The following is an 18,434-nucleotide window of genomic DNA, read 5'->3' on the forward strand; positions in this document are numbered from 1 at the left end:
CATATGTGGTGTATCATGTCGAACGTGGACTTTTGAATGACAAGCATTTAACGCGGATGTGTGGTGCATTCACACCGATAGAAACGCAATTATCTTGTTTACTTTGTTTTGTAATTTTAACTTACAATTAAAAAAACATAAAAATAAAAAATAAAACAAATATGAAGTGAAGCCAGATCAACAAGTGATCTGGTTTCAGCAAACTATTTATCATAAATAATTGACTGTCCCACCATCTGACTTGGTGGGACGGTTAGCTTAGCTTTTTCTAATGACAATGTTGAGACCCGCCCAAAAAACCCAATACCATGTCCCCGGAGACTGCTAAGAGAAAATTCAAGTTTGAACACACATTTAAAAATATAAGTTTATAAGTCATGGGCTAATTAAAATTTTGACTGCTTCCCGTTGCATCACATACCGACGTAGAAAGACAAGAACGTTCCATCTTCTATCCACAACATTTCTCCATTTGGAGTTGATCTTGAAACTCGAAGAAGTGACCATTTGCATCCTTCCGTTGAATTCATCTAACTTCGTGCTCAGGATGTCCGGCGAGTCGAACACGAAGGTCAGCTTTGGGCGGTCGTCGTCACCCCAAATCCCGAACCTCACGTTCAGAGAAGCACAAGAGATTGGCTGTCGTGCTTTGATAGATCTAGATGAGCTTGGGCTTGTGAGGAAATGTGCTGGGTCTATAATGTGATAATGAGTACTGACAACCAAAACGTGCTGAAATAGTTGAAATTCGGTGGACAGGATCCAACTTTCCCTACCGGTCCAGGCATTTTACTCCAGAACAAGTCCAAAGGGATTTTGGGCATTCCTTCCTGTGAATAAGGAATTGCGAAGAGCAAGAAATTTAACATGAGCACATCCTATCCGTTTAATCTCGTATCATTAATGGTAAGAAATTTGACCGTTTAAAGTAAAATTTCAACTTGATTCTTTCTAGGTTAGAAGTGCTCTAACTTCGAACCTATCCGAGCCCAATTCACCCTTGAGTATACTATTATCAACCTCGAAAAGTGACTCGTAGTAGAGCCCGAAGCAACCAGGATTCAATAGAAAAGAGATCATCATTCTACCTTTGCGTCGTTCTTTTATTATAACCAAACATACGATGGAAAATGGGAAGACCATTTTATAGTCCACTTTGTTTCATTCTTGTCTGCTGTCATAGAAAGTAATTCCTGGAAATAATAACAAGAGTCAAGTATAGAGGGAAACATCTCAACAAATAAATTTTTTGCAAGGTCTTAACAATGTTGTCAGCAGCTTCACTTGTATGAATATGACAGAAGTACCTAACACACCCTCATTGCATCACACTTCATCAACATCTTTCCAGAGCAACAATAGGAGACATATGCTTAGGCCGTCGGGGATTTCCGACATCAGTTGGCGGTGAACTGATAATCCTTTTCTGGGCACACGACACTGTATAAGTGAGTAGCCTTTGCTTCCAGGACTAGGGATGGATGATCAAGTTATGAACCACCAATCTAATGCCGGCGGACCCTCGATAGTCGTAGGTTTCCAAGAAGAAGCAGGCATCCAACTTGGTGCTTGAAGGGAGGAGCGTCTCGAGCTTGCTCTCTTCGAAGACGAGCCTTCTTGTTTCCCCAGAATCTGTCCTCTTGCACACTATCGTTTGCTTGTCTGCTGCATTTGCAATGCTGCTCAATCACAATGGAGAAAAATAAAATTTGGAATGACCCGTTTCTAAAGCTAAACGGAGGTTGTTTCGGTTTTAAAGATTTCCATATATAATCGGTAGTATTTCCACTCAAATCTCACTCGGTGCCAGAGTGGAAACTCCTCTGTTCGAATCTTATCGCACCGATCATCTCTTCTTCAATGCTGTGATTTTAAGAAAAACTCCGACTTTTGACTAAACCAACTAATTTCTTTGTAGAAACTCGAACTCGGTTTTAAAAACTTACCTCAACCTGACAGCGGGGGGGTTCCATGCTCTGACCACAACGTTTCTCCACTCGGAGTTGATCCTGGATCTCTGAAACAACCTCTGCAGCATCCAATCGCATTCGTCTAGCATGATGCTCAGGTTGTCCAGCGCGTAGACCACGAAGCTCACCTTCGGGCGGCCGTTGTCATCCCAGGACCTTGGCCCCAACTTCACATTCAAAGCAGCACAAGAGATTGGCAAATACACATCTCGTACTTGGTCAAAGGAATCGCAAGAGTCATAATCAGCTCTGAGCGAAGGAATTGTATATTCCTCGGGTTCTAAAAACCTGGAACTTTGTTTGCTGTCCGTGTTGCCATATTGTGCCCTCAAAAGCTTTAAGGACGACTCTGTCTGTACATAACCCGAAAAGTGTAACAACTTCATTTAGAGGAAGGATCATATGATACATAAATCTATAATTATCACCAGGAAGACCCTACGGAACAGTCGGAGAATTCAACCCGACATCATCTAAGCTCTGGCAAATCATAAAAATAACGAAAGCAAATTAAAATTAAAATCCTAATAAATCAAAACTTAAATCCAGATAGCAAAGAAAACTACCTATGTTTTTGCTCTCCAAGATCAAAGTATGCCGCAAGTGTTGCCATCTGCTTAAGAAAAAGAAAAGAACAAGAATAATACCTAATCCCGATATGAGTAAAAAATTGCAAACCTATAGCTGCTAAAGTAGGAATAATGGCACCAGAGGTAATATTGTTTCCGTAAAGTAGGGATTGATTAAGTATAAAGTTCGGAAATGCCACAGCGCCCGGGGTCATTGATGCTACGAATGCTAAGAACACGACTACACCGAACTTCAACACGAACCTCACCACTGTAGTAGTAGCGTCCATATATTCTCGAGCAGAAGGGATACTGTCGAAATTTTATTGTGTTTATTTAGTTTTTCTGTGGTCATTTTGAGGGGCTTGTTGAAGTTGTGTTTGATCCTTGGAGATCCCATCTTTATATAGGTGAAGAAACAAAGCAAGAAACAACGTTGGCGTTAGATCTTGGAACATAATTGCATTTATGATTTGCATTGAAGAGGGGTTTCATTTTTGTGCTAAACATTGATCAAGGGAAGTGAAGGATTTAGGACAGCGCTTGTGCTTCATCCTCCTGTGATACCAACTGAGTATTTCCATATATGATCAGTAACCAAAGCTATAATGCTTATGCTGCTTCAATGAAAAGCCAAACAAACACGACCTTTTTATAGTAACTTCTCTTTCTGTATTGAAGATTGTTTTTTTAAGTTTCTCCTAAGAAAGCTCAAGTCTTCGGCGCGGCCCGTGCGCTCCCCCAGGCATACATTTCCGGATGGAGACTCCCGGCATTGTTGAGCAGGTTCTGTGGCATTCCGTATAAGTCGGATATGTCCGTGTGCTGGTGTCGACCGTTCTGGTAATGCTGATTCTGAATTGCCACGGACACCTCATCATCGTCCAGCGGCAATCGGTCGAACGTCGCGTTCATGAACGACGCAGCCATGATTGTGACGGGGCCCGAGGCGATCAGCCCGCCGACCACACCCCCTCCAACCACCTGCCCCTGGGCACCGGCAAGGTATATTGTCAGGCCCATAATCCCGGGCGGGGCCGGTGGGGGGTAGGATCGAGCCGAGCAGTGAGAGGATCTCAAACCGGCCATGGAGGGTCACAATTGCACTGGAGGATGCCGACTGCCGGATTGTCACATTGGTAACGCAGCCCGTCCCGCTGAGGATGCAGAGCCCACGCTGCTTCCTGCGGGCGAAGCTGGTCAGGCTCTCGGCCACGTCGCAGCCCGAGCTCACCTCCATGGCATGAGCTCGAAGTGCATTGGCGCTGTCCCTTGTCACAATGATGGGTGGCTTGGGCTTGTTCTTGGAGCCAGCGGGCCGTCCCCTAGGCCGCCGAATTGTCTCTCCCTCCGCTGCAGAAGAAACGAGGTTCTTGTGGTGATTCTTGCCGGGATCTTGGCTTCTGTCAACAACAGCTTTGCTGCATAGAGGAAGGACAGCTAAATCTGCACCGCCGGCCATTTGCACACAAGACCGCCTATCCCGCTTCGGATGTGGTGATTGGGAGTCCGTTGAATTCACTTTAACACAGCAGGAGGGCACAGGGCAGTATATGTAGGCAGCTGTTGGGCAATAATTTAACACCTACAACAGGAAGGAATGATTGAAGATTAGGACATGGTTAAGTAATACCAAACTCTGTAGAAAAGGGAATTTTAAAACTACTCTTTTCACTTCTACTCTCAACTGACTTTAAATTCATGTGAATTGCCTTGTGGACAGAATTCACTATCTTATGCAGCATTTTGGATTGACAAGCACGCTCTAGGAAAGCTATTAAATGAAGCTTTTCCTTAGGGTGCCTTATTCAAAACTTTTCAAAGTTCATACAATGAAGAATAGGGTGCAATCGTGACTGTGAACTTGCTAAGGCGTGACAGCCTTTCCTTCAGATATGGGTATCCTGTGGGGGATTTGCCAGTGCAATCTCCTTCCTAAATGTATGGCAGATTTCTTCTTGCAGAGGACTAGAGATAAATGTCGCGTTGTTTCCGCGTGGGTCCTCATCCGAGTTCTTTCAGTGGGCAGTGCCGATTGAGATCGCGGGCGATCTGTCGTTTGAATCTTTGTTGCCTTTGTGACAGAGTAAGAGTACAGATTTGCGCCTTATCCCTGGCGCATGCTCTCCTTCATATATCTCTTGCTTTAAATGCATAAGTCAATCAAACAACGTCGTGTAGAAAATGAAACCTTCAAGTTGGCCCAATGCACAGGCCAAATGACAAGTATTAACTTGCAAATGCATTTACATTGCACACTTTAACCTGATCCGATATCAATGTGTCATTGTATCTTGGGTTCATCCGTTTTCAGGAGCTTTCAGGAGCTTTCGCTTGGTGAAGATGTCGACCCCCATCTTCATCAGTGTACTGTTATGGCGTTGGATTTCTTGTTCGGGTAGGACTAAGGTACATTGAAAATGTCGGTTCAGTGAGACAGTTAAAAACACGGGCATCCCTATGCTTTCTGGTCATCTTGGAAGAATAGCTGTTAGGTTTTGTACCCAGGAAAAACCTTCCACAGTTGTAGCAATTCTGAGAACAAGGTATGCTGATTCCAGACATCTATTAACGCTTATCAGACATTCAATTGACAGCGTCTGTTATGTGTTGTTGAATTCCCAAAATGCTGTGACAAGTGCTATCCTCTTTGAAATTGGAGCAAGTATTGGATGCGTGTGAATCATTCACGAGCCCAGCTCACATGAACCGTTGGATCAAGTGGATTCAACGGCACACATGAGGTGGGGTCACACGCACCGGTGGTGGCTAAGATATTTTCTCGTAATTGACAGCCGGTAGAGAGCCTTATGTTTCGTCGCGCCAGAGCAAAGAAAAGAGTAGCAATATTTGCTGTCATCCATAGGATAATCCTGCTCTTCTAATTTGGTCAGTTCGAATCTCTCAGGCATGTAGGGAGAGCTCAAAGACGTCGACTTTGTGATAGATCTCGCTAATGTGCCTCATGTGATGATTATGTTCACACCCAGCAAAATTGAACCTGACCCGATAACCAGTCTCGAGAAAATAGGAACATGCCCCATCATGTCAAAGGGTTCCCCCACAATCCGTGAGTCGGGTTCAAGGAGACAAAGTCCAAGATCCAAAATCTCAAGGGACTCCAACCACATGCCCCTATAATAGAAGTTACTTTAGAGGCCAAGCAAACTATGTCTAGAGTTGAGTAGGCACAAATCAACTGCTGTACTCAAGTTTTCCAACTGACCCTAAAGTTCTCTTCACATCTGTAGTTGAAGAACTAAACAGAGTACAAGCTAGAGGATGATAAGATTGTTATCTTGTCAAGAACTACACAGAGTACAAGCTAGAGGATGATAAGATTGTTAACTTGTCAAAGCTATAGGACATCAAACGGTAGCGAAATGTCGAAGCAAGCAGAACAAAATCCATAATCAGTAACCATTCTGTGAGCTACAAGATGACGATCATGAGTCAAGGCAACTGATCACTCAATACATGTCATTAATCACTAGCACGATAAGACTGAAAGTATAATCGATAAGTGAAGCCAAAACTTTTCGGAAGGCATACATACTCAACCTCACTAGTATTCCAATGAGTAGTGATCGGAGCATAAATAGCCTTTCCTTCTCCTTCGGTTCGGATACCATCAAACCAATGCCCAGCTCGCTTAACTTCATCAAACCTTAATCTTCCTCTTCCTCTCCTTCTTGCCTTCAGATACTTCCCCTTCTTTTACTGTTAAATTACTCTTCTTAGTCTTCTTGACACTATCGCCATTCTTTGAGTCTCCGGACAGAGTGGTTTTTGTCTTCTTTTCTCCTTCTTTCTTCGACTTCGCCAACTTCTTCGAAATTTTCCCGCCACTCAATTCATAAACATCGCGTCCCTTCTTAAGTTTTCCCTTCTTCCCCTTAGTTTTGCTACCATCTGTCTCATCCTTATCATCGTCATCACTCTCCTCGACTTCAACCATGTCGAGGTCATGAACGTCTTCATCGTCCTCATCCATCAAAGAATGCAAATTGGTATCCATATATCTCACCTCGTGGATTCGACCTTTCTTCGCACCCTTCTTCTTTGCCGCGCTCTCGCTTCCCTTCCCTTCCTCCACAACCTCATTCACTCCCTCCTCCTCCTCCTTCTCCACCTCCTTATCCTTAAGCCCTTCGATCTTCAGCTTCACATCCGGCAACGCCTGATAAACCGGCAGAGCCAAGCTGTCCATCAGCTTCAAATGGAAAGACCTCACATTCCGCCACTTCCGTGGCACGACCTCCGCAACCCCCTCGAGTGCCGCAGCGACATTCGCAACGATCTCCTCCTTCCCCATGCAGACCCTCCCGACCTTCAAGACGCTGCAAGTCCCCGTCCCCACGAACAACAGGGCCGATGCGCAGACCCTCTCCACCTGCTCCTTCCAACTCTTGTGCCTCAAATCCACGCCCACCGGGATCTTCTTCTTCTTGAAGAACTGCTTCCCCAACAACCTCGGCAACATGCCGACGACCCTCCTGTCAGCCAAGAACATGTCGTAAGAATCGCACAGCTTCCTCTTCGCCTCGAAGGGGCGGTAGTTGGTCCTGAGCTTGGACAACTTGAGGACTTTCGCGACGGGGACGCCCTCGCTCTTGATCTTCTTCTGCGCGGCGTCCTTGGTGATGCCCGACTTGGGCCGGTCGTCGATGATGAGGCAGATCTCGGCGGTCGCCGGGTCGATCAGCGGGTGGGGGAGGGGGATCTTGAAAGGGTTGGTGCGGGCATTGGCGGGGATCTTCTTGAGGGTGAGGATGAGGTAGACGAAGTCGTCGGGCTCGAGGAGCGAGGCCTTCTGGGTCTTGGAATTGGCGTCCTTCCACTTGAGCAGGGCCTGCACGGCTCTTTCGATTGTGCCGGAGCTCACCCGGGACGACGACGGCGGCGGCGGCGGCGGCGCGAGGGGCGGAGGAGGTGTGTGGGTGTTTTCGGCCATTGGAGGAAGCGGTGCGAAGGTCTAGGGTTGAGAAGAAAGAAACATTGCAGGGTTTAAGAGGTTTCTCTGTAGTTTATGTTTCTCAACTGTTTTAGAGAGTGGGGAGACTGGGGATGGTGAGGTCCATGAGCGGCTGAGATTACACCTGGGCTTAATCCAAGGGCTGAGATGATTTATTGGGCCTGAGATTGGATTTTCCTTTTGGGCCGGAGATCATATGTTTGGGCTTGGGGCGGTGAATCGGTTATCCACAATGGATGGAGCCCAGGTTTTGTCCCGGCGACCCCCGTTGGGACAAGAACCGACAGGTCGCCGGCCACGACTTGGGCCTTGTGTTCCGTCACGGTTAAATTAAACACAAGTCCCCTTGTCTCAATTCTGATCCTTGTGTAACTAAATATGAAATGTCCTGAATTTGTGAATTTGGTTCTTTCTCTTTTTTTTTACTCCGAGAGTCATTGCCAAGGGTTAATTCTCATTATCGGTCCAAGATTAAAAATCCTTGGCTACTATAAAGATGGCCGCCCTAGTCACCGATAGCTGCTATAATGATACGTTAAAGTCGTTCACAATTATAGGATCGATGTACGATTCTAATCCTAACCAACGACATGGTAAACAAATACTTACTAGTCAAATATGATGATAACAATCATCTGAACCCGCAATTAGAGGTCACGGAAAATTGACATGAATTGAAATTGTTCTGAAACAATATGTTTGGAGAATGAAGAAAAACGGGGAAGGTTAAAAGCTCTGATCTTTCACCCCCTTCTCTCAAACATAGTACAGAACCAAGGAATATACGGCAGGAAGAACACAGACTGAAATAAAGAAATCAACCTAAATTGCGGCTACACTTTCCTTTGTGGGGTTCCCCATCCCATTTCCTATTCACGAGAAAAGAGGAGGAAAGGAGAGGGAAGGGGGCGAGAACCAGTTGCGGTCATGACTGGTGACGTCAGACTGCGAGGAGGATGGTGTCAACGGACGCCAAACAGGATTCAAATGCAGCCGAATTCTTGTTTTGGAATTATTGGGGTTAGAGAGAGAGAGAGAGAGGTTGTTGTTTGTTGTTTCATTTCTTTAAGGTTTTTCTTTAATTGTTGTCTAAATAATCGCATTTAATTTCTTACTTTCAAGCGACAGCAGACGCTACAAAACGATTATGTTTTTTTTCGTTTCTTTTTTTGGAATCTAATTGCTTCCTTTGCACATCGTTTTGATGAATCGAAGCGTCGATTTATTAAGTGGGTGTTGGAAGAATTTTCCATTGGAATCGTGAGAAACGTAAAGATTGAATTTTTTGCGTTGAAGAACTGAATGAATGCGGAATTGTTGTTCACTCACCCCAATCATTTCTCTACTGGATCACGCTTTCTCTCTTTAAAAGGTCCCCCATTTTTTTTTTGTCCTCCTCCTTTTTGGCTTCACTTTCTCTCTCTATAATTTTTCCCCACACACTGCCCCCCACCTCCCCTCTCTCTCTGTCGCTCTCTCTCTCTCTCTGTCTTGGTATCGTGTCTAGTTTCTCGGCGAGGGAGGAGGAAGTAGAAGAGTAGAAGATAGAAATTTCCCTGCTTCTACGAAACTCTTATCTCTCACCGTCTTTTTAGGGTGGAAACTATTTTCTTTTTCTTTTTTCTTTTCTGGGTCTTGACTGCCATACAACTCTCCATTAGCCAACTCCTTTTTAACTGTTGTTGTCGGCTTTGGACGATCTTTCTCATGTTTCCTGCTAGAGGTACTCTCTCTCTCTCTCTCTCCTCTCTGTTTGTATGTACTCGCATGATCGGCGTTTGGTGAGTTTGATGCTTTTAGCATAGGTGGTACTTGATTGGGTTGTTGATCAGCTGATACAGTGGGGAAATTTGCATTTTTTTTTTTTTGCTGGTTTTCGTTTATAATTGATGTTGCTTAGATGAATTGAGGCTGAAGAAAATTGGGTTTTGGCTGAGGAATCACTGCGATTAGATTGTGAGCTTATTATAGCTCCAGTTTTCTGGTCAAGGTAATGATGGGGCTTTGACTTTAGGAGTTGTGAAGTTTCGCGGAGTTTCATCAGCTGCAGAGTCGTGTCTTTAGACTGTAGTGCTTGGTCTTGGGATATGCTGTTTCCCATATGCTTAATTCTCTTTGCAAAGCCAATCAGATTGCCGGTTTTCAATGTTGTCATCTGCATTTTGCGGAGTGAATCAATGAAAGGGAAGGGAAATGTGTAGAGCTGATTAGATAGGGTTGCACGAAATTTTTCAGGGGAATATGACAGTTGTCCGACAACAATTAGTCTACCATAGCTTCAGTGATCATAATAGGGGATTCAGCTGGTGTTGGGCTGTGATTGATACTGCACAAGATTTAGAAATATAGATGGAGCAATTAAAAAACTGATTATGTGCGTGCAGTCATGGGATTTTTTTTATTGGCATATAAGTTATAGTTGCTGGTCTTCATGGAGAGGAGCTTTCATAGTCTTTATCACTAGGGTTACTGCTTCTAGATAGGAGCTCTCGTGCTATTACTTATTGGATCATGCATGCCCCTTTAGCATGTGTGTAGAATTATTGATTTGTTGAATACGTCGCTGCGTTGTGACTGCTGTTCAAATTCTTGTATCCCTCTTCGAAAAATCGTACATATGTCCTGCTTTGCATCTTGCCATTGTATGCCTCTGTCGACTGATTAAGTTCACTTCAGTCACAATCTTTTTTTTTTTTTTTTTTTTTGGGCAGTGTACAAATAAATGGAGCAACTTCCAAAGGATTTGGTGTCTGATTTTCCAAAAGGTATGATATCTTCTTTCACTGATGAAGAAAAGATAAAAGCTCGATGGGAAAATTAACCTATGTTATTTGTGGACCATTATGGTAGCTTTTTGTCCTTTTACCTTTTGATGTTGGTTAAACTCCGAATGCTGCTGATTTAGGAGAAGCGCGAAATTTATCAACTAAGTTTGGTACAACCATGGCTTATGAAAGATGTATTATTGCTTTTTTGATTACTATGCAATACTTACCACCAAAGTATTCTATTATAATCAGACTCTAAACATTCTCTCAGAAGAAGATCTAAAGTAATAGAACTTTGTGATTCCAGAAGAAATATCAACTTAGGCCATCTAAGACCAACTTTAACAATGTCTTGAAGAACTGAATGAGCCCTTATGAGTATAATTGAGCTCTTCTTGGTTGGTAAGAGTATGATTATGTATGCAGATCCCAGCCTCCATGAATTTGTCTCAAAAGATGTGTAATTGAGATTCGTGAACAACATTCTTCTGTGCCATTTTGAGCATGCTTCTCAAAATATGGTTAAAGCTTAAGATTAAGTTGATTCAGATCAAGAAACAAACAAGAGGCTTATCAAATGTAGGGTAGAAGATTACTCTGAATAGTCCTAGGAAGTTTGGGTTGGCTCAAGTTTGCACAATGATTTTACCTCATCTTTTTGTAGGTGCATCGGACATTCCATCAGTTAATATTTCAAGGAAAGCAGTAAATGGTTCTTGGGGGATTTCTCGCGGTGCCGATGCCTATCGTGCATCCAATGATGTTAGCTTGTTTTCTAGTTCATTGCCTGTTCTTCCACATGAGAAGTGTATGTATGCTTTATTGAAATTTCGTCTACAGTTCTTTTTTATTTGTGGGAATTTTTGTGAAGTAGTTTTGGCTAAATGCAGTGATTGGTTTGGAGAATGGTGTTCAGTCTCTTGATGATAACTTCCCTAAGCTAAACAAAGTTGAACTAGAAGATGAAGTTAAGGATATAGCTGAAGATTTCGAGTCAGGTGCTCTTGGAAGCTTGCTCCCTGATGAAGATGAACTTTTTGCGGGTATTATGGATGATTTTGACCTGAGTCGGTTGCCTAGTCAGTTGAAAGATCTGGAGGAAGATGACATTTTCGGTAGTGGAGGAGGACTGGAACTAGACATTGATCCTCAAGAGAGCTTAAGTATTGGATTGTCAAACGTAAGCATAGCAGGTGGTTCATCCAATGGATTTGGTCAGTACACTTGTTCGAATGGAGTTGGAACGGCTACGGTTGCTGGGGAACATCCATATGGTGAACATCCTTCTAGGACACTCTTTGTTCGAAATATCAACAGCAACGTTGAAGACTCTGAATTGAGATCTCTTTTTGAGGTGAGACTCTTGGAAATTTTTTTTTCTCATCTCCATTTAAACTTTCTATACTTTCAACTGACTCTCGATAATTAGATAAGTCTGGTGGATTATGCCGACTTTTGACCTGTTTGTATTTGACCTTTTTTTTTTGGGTAAGAATGTTGTTTTGTTTTCCCACTCTTGCCGTTAATCTTAGATATTGTGCCCTTCAGCTGAATTAAAAAAGAAGAAGTATCATATGGTAGGTGGACAGTATTTTTTTGAAATGTCTGAACTTACTTATGATGTACAAATTTAGCCCCTTTTTTTCTTTGGTATCAAAGATGATGCCTTCAGAATGTTTTGTTATGGCTCGATAAATTTTTGCAAGTCGGATGAGAGAGCTAAGAGCTAATGAGAGAAGCCAAGAATGCTAATTAGAGGCGTCTACAAATGCTAATTTCATGTGTTTGTCTACTTGGGGACTTTCATATGTATTAAGGTCTTTTCAGAAGGATCAGTATTAAGTTTTGTTTTAATTACTTGAAGTCTATACTTGGGTAAAGCCTGATACAGTTGGAGCAATTTTTTAGCATGCTAATTACAGGCTTCTACAAATACTAGTTTCATGCATTTTTCTACTTTGGAGATCAACTTACCCTCTTTGAAAAGGAAGTTCTATGTGGTTCCTTGTGATGTTAGACAGGAAGAGGACTCACTTATGACAGGCAGATGTAATGTTTCCCCAGTGCAACTACTGGAAGCTGATCTGGTTGTCTGTTTACCTCTGACCCCTGCATTTTCTCTGCTCGAAAGTGTTTTTGTGTTTGATCGCGTCAAATTGACTGCTTCATAGTTTTCATCCAAAGGAAGCGTTATTTTTAGTTTTGGGCTCAAGAATGATATTTTTGTATTTAATCAGACATGGAATTAGCAATTACTTCTTGCCATGGTATGATTTGGTAAGTCGTGACTGATCTAGTCTTCTATTAGCGGGGCTGAGGATAAAAAATGCTGTCATGCATCATTCTCTATCTATGATCTAAGGCAGGTTTGTTTTCTAACTTTGGTGTCGGAGCTGATTATTTGGAAACTACTTACTGTTTTGACTCTTTCCTTTTCTTTTGTAGCAATATGGGGACATCAGAACTCTGTATACAGCTTGCAAGCACAGAGGATTTGTAATGATATCTTACTATGATATCCGAGATGCTCGCACTGCGATGCGTGCCTTACAAAATAAACCCTTGAGACGAAGAAAACTTGACATTCATTTTTCAATTCCTAAGGTATGAATCTCTTTTCTCATAGAATAATCATGCTTCCCATTTTGACATTCATTTGAATCCATCTATGAATTTTGTGACCCTTAACAGGACAATCCATCAGAGAAGGATATTAATCAAGGAACTCTTGTAGTGTTCAATTTAGATGCATCTGTTTCAAATGATGACCTTCGTCAAATATTTGGGGCATATGGAGAGGTCAAAGAGGTTAGATTGGTTGGGAGACTTGATTAAATTTGCATCATTTGATGTGTCTTCGCTGCACCATGGTCTTAACTTCTTTTCATTGAAATGCAGATCAGGGAAACTCCACACAAGAAGCACCATAAGTTCATAGAGTTCTACGATGTGAGAGCTGCCGAGGCAGCTCTTAGAGCTTTAAATAGGAGTGATATAGCTGGCAAACGGATAAAAGTGGAACCTAGTCGTCCTGGTGGTGCACGTCGAAAGTAAGTGCTTATTACAACCATTATATTGTTTTGGAGTTTTCTATTTTCTGGTCAAGGTGGAGCCAGGGGTTGACCAAATGGTATTTTTATAGCTGTCTCTAACCATTGCACTTTGGTGCATTTTAGTTACTGGTATGAAGTTCTTTGGATACTTAAATCAAGTAGTTAAGAAATTTATTCAAGTAAACAACGTAAAACAGGAGAAAAAAAAAAAGGAGATCAGTTCGAGTACAAATTGTTTATAATTCAAGTTTGGTAAAAAGCATACATTTTGATACTTTATCAGGATCAGATTTTCATAATCATCATCATGGACATCATCAGGAAATCCATCAATTTTACTATTAATGTGAAATATTTAAAGCATAAATGTCTTCTGTGAAATGAATTTGATGTAATCTGAGGCAGAAGATAGTTAACATGTTTGAAATTTTTAAGGTGTGTGGGTGTTGGTTTTTGTGATTTGACCATAGAGTTTTTTCTGGATGCAATTAGACAGCTTTCATGAAGGTCTGTTTGATAAGCCACTTAAGTTCTGAACAGTAAAAGATTCAGCGCTTAATGAGATTGAGCTTGTTTGTCAACTGTAACTAACATTGACTTTTAAAATTTAATTTAAGCCAAAAAATTACTTAATGGGTAAAATTCATTTAGTAGAAAAAGTAATCGACAGCTATTAGAATCTTACCAAATATATTGCTATACCATACGTAAAGTGATCACCATTTCATCTATTGCAAGAAATTAATAATATTCAATCAATTGATTTTCAGTTATTAGCAAGCAACCTTTATTGTCTATTAACACTTAAAATTCAGTGTTTAAATTTTCATCACTTATTTTTAAATTTTATCAAATGAGCCCTTAGAGTGAGGACTTCCTGCATAATTTGCTGTAGTTTATTAAGCATATGAAATACTCGGTCAAAACTCTGTTTTATAGTCTTTTCCTTTCTGACCGTGCACTCTGGAGATTCTTTCAGATTTTCCTAGTCACTTTTTGGTAAGTGTGCAGGACTAAATTGAATGTATTTGTACCTTTTGTTCTTAGCTTGATGCAGCAACTAAATCAAGAGCTGGAACCGGATGAATCTCGGACTTTCAGGCATCAAGTGGGTTCTCCACTTACCAACTCGCCACCAGGTTGGTTGCTGTAAAAGTGATCTTGCATTCAGTGATCATCAACAGTCTTGTTATTTTCATCTTTTAATTACAATATGTTAATTATGTGGTAGGTAGCTGGCCCCAATACGGCAGCCCTGTTGAGCAGAACCCTCTGCATGCTTTTAGCAAATCTCCTGGTTTGGGACCTAGCCCTATTAGCAGTAATCATTTGCCAGGGTTAGCATCAATTCTTCCCGCTCATTTGTCTAGTTCCCCAAAGATGGCGCCTATAGGAAAGGACCAAGGAAGAATTAACTATGTTGGTCAGATATTTAACAAGACGGGGTCATCACAAGTTGCAGCGTACCAGAGTTCTCAATCTTTTCCTGAGCATAGTGTAAGGCCAAGTCCTGGCTGTGTCATAGGAGAATCAACAAATTCTTCCGGCGTTACAACGTTATCCGGTCCTCAGTTTCTCTGGGGAAGTCCTAATCCATACTCTGGGCTTTCCCATTCCTCTGCATGGCCAAGTTCATCTACAGGGCATGCACTTTCATCCAGCGGGCAAGGAAGGGGGCAGGGTTTTCCTTACGCCAGCCACCATACCTCTTTTCTTTCTCCAAATCAGCCTCATCACGTTGGATCTGCACCATCTGGTCTCCCATTTGACAGATGTTTTGGATATGTGCCTGAGTCACCAGAATCATCATTCATGAACTCTGTCACATTGAGGGGCTTGAGTTTAAGTCATAACAAAGCTAATTACATGAATGCGGGCACCCATGCAACTATGACTGCCATTGGCTTTCCAGGAGAAATGGCTGAAAACAGTTCCCCGAGTTTCAGAATGCTGCCAATGGCTAGGCATGGCCCCATGATTGTTGGGAATGGTCTATTTTCAGGACCTGGGGCAACTGGCATTGATGGGTTGGGTGAACATGGTCGAAATAGGCGGGTCGAGACAAGTGTCAATCAGATGGATAATAAGAAGCAGTATCAACTTGACTTGGATAAAATTATGAATGGAGAAGATACAAGGACTACATTAATGATCAAGAACATCCCCAATAAGTAAGACTGATGTATAATCCCCAAATGGAATGTGTATGTTCTAATATGATACTTGCCTGGTACTTACTGTTATTTTTCCTTTTGCATTTACTTTAGGTACACATCGAAGATGCTGCTTGCCGCGATTGATGAAAATCACAGTGGGACATACGATTTTCTCTACTTGCCTATTGATTTTAAGGTCTTCATAATTCTTTTGGGCCTAAATTACAAACACCAAATGAATATGCGTCAATTAGGCGAAGCTCACTTGAATACATGTGATTGTTTGGATTCTTGAAAAATTGGTGAATAATGCTTGCTAGCCATTGTTTAATTGATCAGAGCTTCCTCTGATTTTGTTGCAGAACAAATGCAATGTGGGCTATGCTTTCATCAATATGGTTTCTCCTTCGCATATAGTTTCTTTCTATAAAGTAAGTTAGCTTTTCTGTCCATTTCTCAGCCTTCCAATACTCAGAGATCAAATTTTACTTGACCTTGTATTTGTCGTTAATCTTAATGTTAACATGTGGATGTAGATGTTACTCTTGTCTATGTGAGCTGCTTATGTAATTTGTTGCATCACCAATATAGTTCATTGGAATGGCATGTGACTTGTCATTGTGCGTGATTAGTAATGGGACTTGGAGTTTCAGTTTTTCTAGAAAGTCTACATCTTTGAACTGTTTGCAGACGTTTAATGGGAAGAAGTGGGAGAAGTTTAATAGTGAAAAGGTTGCTTCACTGGCGTATGCAAGGATCCAGGGTAAAGCTGCACTTGTGACACATTTCCAGAATTCAAGCTTGATGAATGAAGATAAACGGTGCCGACCAATAGTCTTCCATTCTGAAGGCCAAGATACTGGCGATAAGGTAACACTCAATAGTTACTTTTCTTTTCCTTACCATGGCCAAGAGTGGCCCAGACACTGCTCACTGACCGGACTTCCCTGTTCCGATACTTGAGCTTTAAAAAATGATTGAAGATGATGATTGGAAATTTGATTCATGTAATGGGAGTAACTACTTGTTTGATGACATAGATGACATCCTATTGTGCCTGACGTTCAACGGTTCTGAATTATCCAGAAATATAAAACAAGCAGACAGGAAACATTTACAGTGTGGATCATCTCTTATTTTACGTGATCATACTAATCTTTGTAAATCTTCCAGGACTACTTGATTTCGAGCAACCTGAACATTTGTATTCGTCAAGCCGATGGGTCTTACTTAGGTGATTCATTGGACAGTCCGAAGGCAGATCTTGATTGAGAAGTACTAACTCCGCTCGCATGGTGTATATACTGTCAGTCTTCCATTATGATGGCTCACAGTCTTGACTGTTTGCGTAGGTAAAAGTGTATATAGTCAGAGAAGAAACCAAGGGATGCATATATAATCTATGATCTTGAGTTATGGCGGGGAGCGTCCACTTTTTTGTCGACGGATGCTCCATAAGGCTGAGGAATTGTAGATGAAGAGCTGCAGAGAGCGTTTTGTTCATAAGTACAGTGATGTAAATGTCATTTAACCTGTGAGTGTACAATAAAGGTTAAGCATATTGCTGGATTGTCGAAGTCTCTCTGCAGCCATGTGCAGTGCTTTTACCTATTTGGTGTAAGCGGGTTCATGTCCTTTGTTCGTCGTGTGCTATTTTGGGTTCGATTTCATGCGGGGATCTTTCAGGGCCAGTTGAAAATGTATTGAATTGTTTGTAAAGGAGGCATGTAATGAGGGTTCACCCGGTCAAGGGTTTGGGACTGTTTCTGATTCTGTACAGAGGAGAGATACAGAACCTGCATGGCAAAATTTGTCTGGTACATTGTTGATCCATGTGTATTTAATCATTATATACAGATGTTCTTTAAGTGGACTTTCAGGATTTCCTTGTGTGTTTTTGTCCTGTAGTGTACACTGTTAATCCAGGGAAATGGACATGCAAGAATGAGGCCCACATGATTAAGGTCGTTGTCTCATCCAAAACTTGTAACATCACACAACACATCCAAAGAATCAGATAACAATTCTTCACCTAATGTTCCAGGTCATCAAGACCAGCTATGGAAAATGTATGGAATTGGGTAACATCTTAAACTGCTGTTTGACCGCTCCTCAAGGAATTGCGCCCATGCTGAGCTGGCGTTCCGAGAGCGCCATCCACCATCTGGTCACGCCACCCAACTTTCACGGCATCCTTCGACCGTTGGATGAACCCTCCACTCTCCCTCTCCCTCTCACAGACTCGCAGTAGTTCAAGAAATGTGCCAGAACCTTAGGGTTTTCCTTTTCCCAGCAATTTGGAACGGATTCTTGAAAATCCGGAATACTTACATTATAATCTTTTATCTCCAAATCCTGCTAAAATGCTCCTATACTCTACCATGCCCGTCGAGAAGCATTAGAGCCGCCCTCGTATAGCCATATCTGCGCCATGCCGTGGTGGGTCGCCAACACCATGTCGCTGTTCACGTCTTTTGGCCTCCATTAGAGAAGGATGTGCTATTTGAGAATGATGGATTAGCAGACCGATTGATTGACCAAGATCTGCTATTAGAGGCCAATAGCTAGACACATGGCAATTACATCACGGACCGAGATCATAAAGAGCATAGTGCGAGTAGATGCTTTGAATCGCAAAATACTACTCTCGTAGGATCGTCTGCTTTCATAAGACCACTAGTGCCGAAAAGGACTTGCTTTTCACGGCTCATATTTATTTATAACCCCACGTTTAATGTATGCTGACCTTTGTTTGGAGTGAATGTGTGTGTATACCTGGGCAAATGGGCACTCCTTTGTTTGCGTGTCGGCCCTAAGACTCCTTGCCCTTCTGTAGAAATGACCGGCCGGTCGGCCTGATGAGAAAATAGCTTCTTTAGGCCCGGCGGATTGCGCTTCGGGGCTGATCAGCGTTTTGATTTGATTTTGAAAGACCAATCTTGA

General features: G+C 42.2%; 5 protein-coding genes across 8 annotated transcripts in view; 2 read left to right on the forward strand and 3 right to left on the reverse strand.

Annotated features, from left to right (window-relative positions):
- LOC115746805 overlaps window positions 1–18,434 on the forward strand; it is a 959,385-nt gene that overhangs the window by 863,414 nt on the left and 77,537 nt on the right. The gene's annotated exons all lie outside the window — the stretch shown is intronic.
- LOC125315832 (protein NEN1-like) lies at window positions 1,172–2,356 on the reverse strand. The gene is made up of 2 exons (XM_048281773.1): window positions 1,947–2,356; window positions 1,172–1,679 (listed from the first exon to the last, which is right to left on the reverse strand). The coding sequence occupies exons 1-2, from the start codon at window positions 2,354–2,356 to the stop codon at window positions 1,472–1,474; spliced, it is 618 nt and encodes a 205-aa protein (XP_048137730.1). The 3' UTR covers window positions 1,172–1,471.
- LOC115732354 (AT-hook motif nuclear-localized protein 16-like) lies at window positions 3,067–4,429 on the reverse strand. Its single transcript, XM_030662989.2, is given in 2 exon segments — window positions 3,067–3,586; window positions 3,588–4,429. Coding segments are annotated over 2 exon segments (750 nt in total). The 5' UTR covers window positions 4,002–4,429; the 3' UTR covers window positions 3,067–3,250.
- On the reverse strand, window positions 5,921–7,569 carry LOC115732884 (putative ribosome biogenesis protein C8F11.04). Its single transcript, XM_030663568.2, has one exon. The coding sequence runs from the start codon at window positions 7,491–7,493 to the stop codon at window positions 6,201–6,203; it is 1,293 nt and encodes a 430-aa protein (XP_030519428.2). The 5' UTR covers window positions 7,494–7,569; the 3' UTR covers window positions 5,921–6,200.
- LOC115746917 (protein MEI2-like 2) lies at window positions 8,705–17,373 on the forward strand. Of its 4 annotated transcripts, XM_048282076.1 has the most exons (14): window positions 8,707–9,237; window positions 10,222–10,279; window positions 10,947–11,090; window positions 11,173–11,636; window positions 12,728–12,886; window positions 12,974–13,090; window positions 13,181–13,332; window positions 14,383–14,474; window positions 14,567–15,506; window positions 15,603–15,687; window positions 15,854–15,922; window positions 16,182–16,361; window positions 16,665–16,766; window positions 16,844–17,373. In XM_048282076.1, exons 2-13 carry the CDS (start codon window positions 10,237–10,239, stop codon window positions 16,761–16,763), a joined length of 2,544 nt encoding a protein of 847 aa, XP_048138033.1. In that variant the 5' UTR covers window positions 8,707–9,237; window positions 10,222–10,236; the 3' UTR covers window positions 16,764–16,766; window positions 16,844–17,373. The 4 variants fall into 4 exon arrangements, with proteins under 4 accessions (XP_048138034.1, XP_048138033.1, XP_030538760.2 ...); XM_030682900.2 differs by having other exon boundaries at window positions 8,710–9,237; window positions 10,226–10,279; window positions 16,665–17,373; XM_030682901.2 differs by having other exon boundaries at window positions 8,711–9,237; window positions 16,665–17,373.

This window comes from Rhodamnia argentea, chromosome 7 (genome assembly GCF_020921035.1).
Source record: "Rhodamnia argentea isolate NSW1041297 chromosome 7, ASM2092103v1, whole genome shotgun sequence".
NCBI lineage: Eukaryota > Viridiplantae > Streptophyta > Magnoliopsida > Myrtales > Myrtaceae > Rhodamnia > Rhodamnia argentea.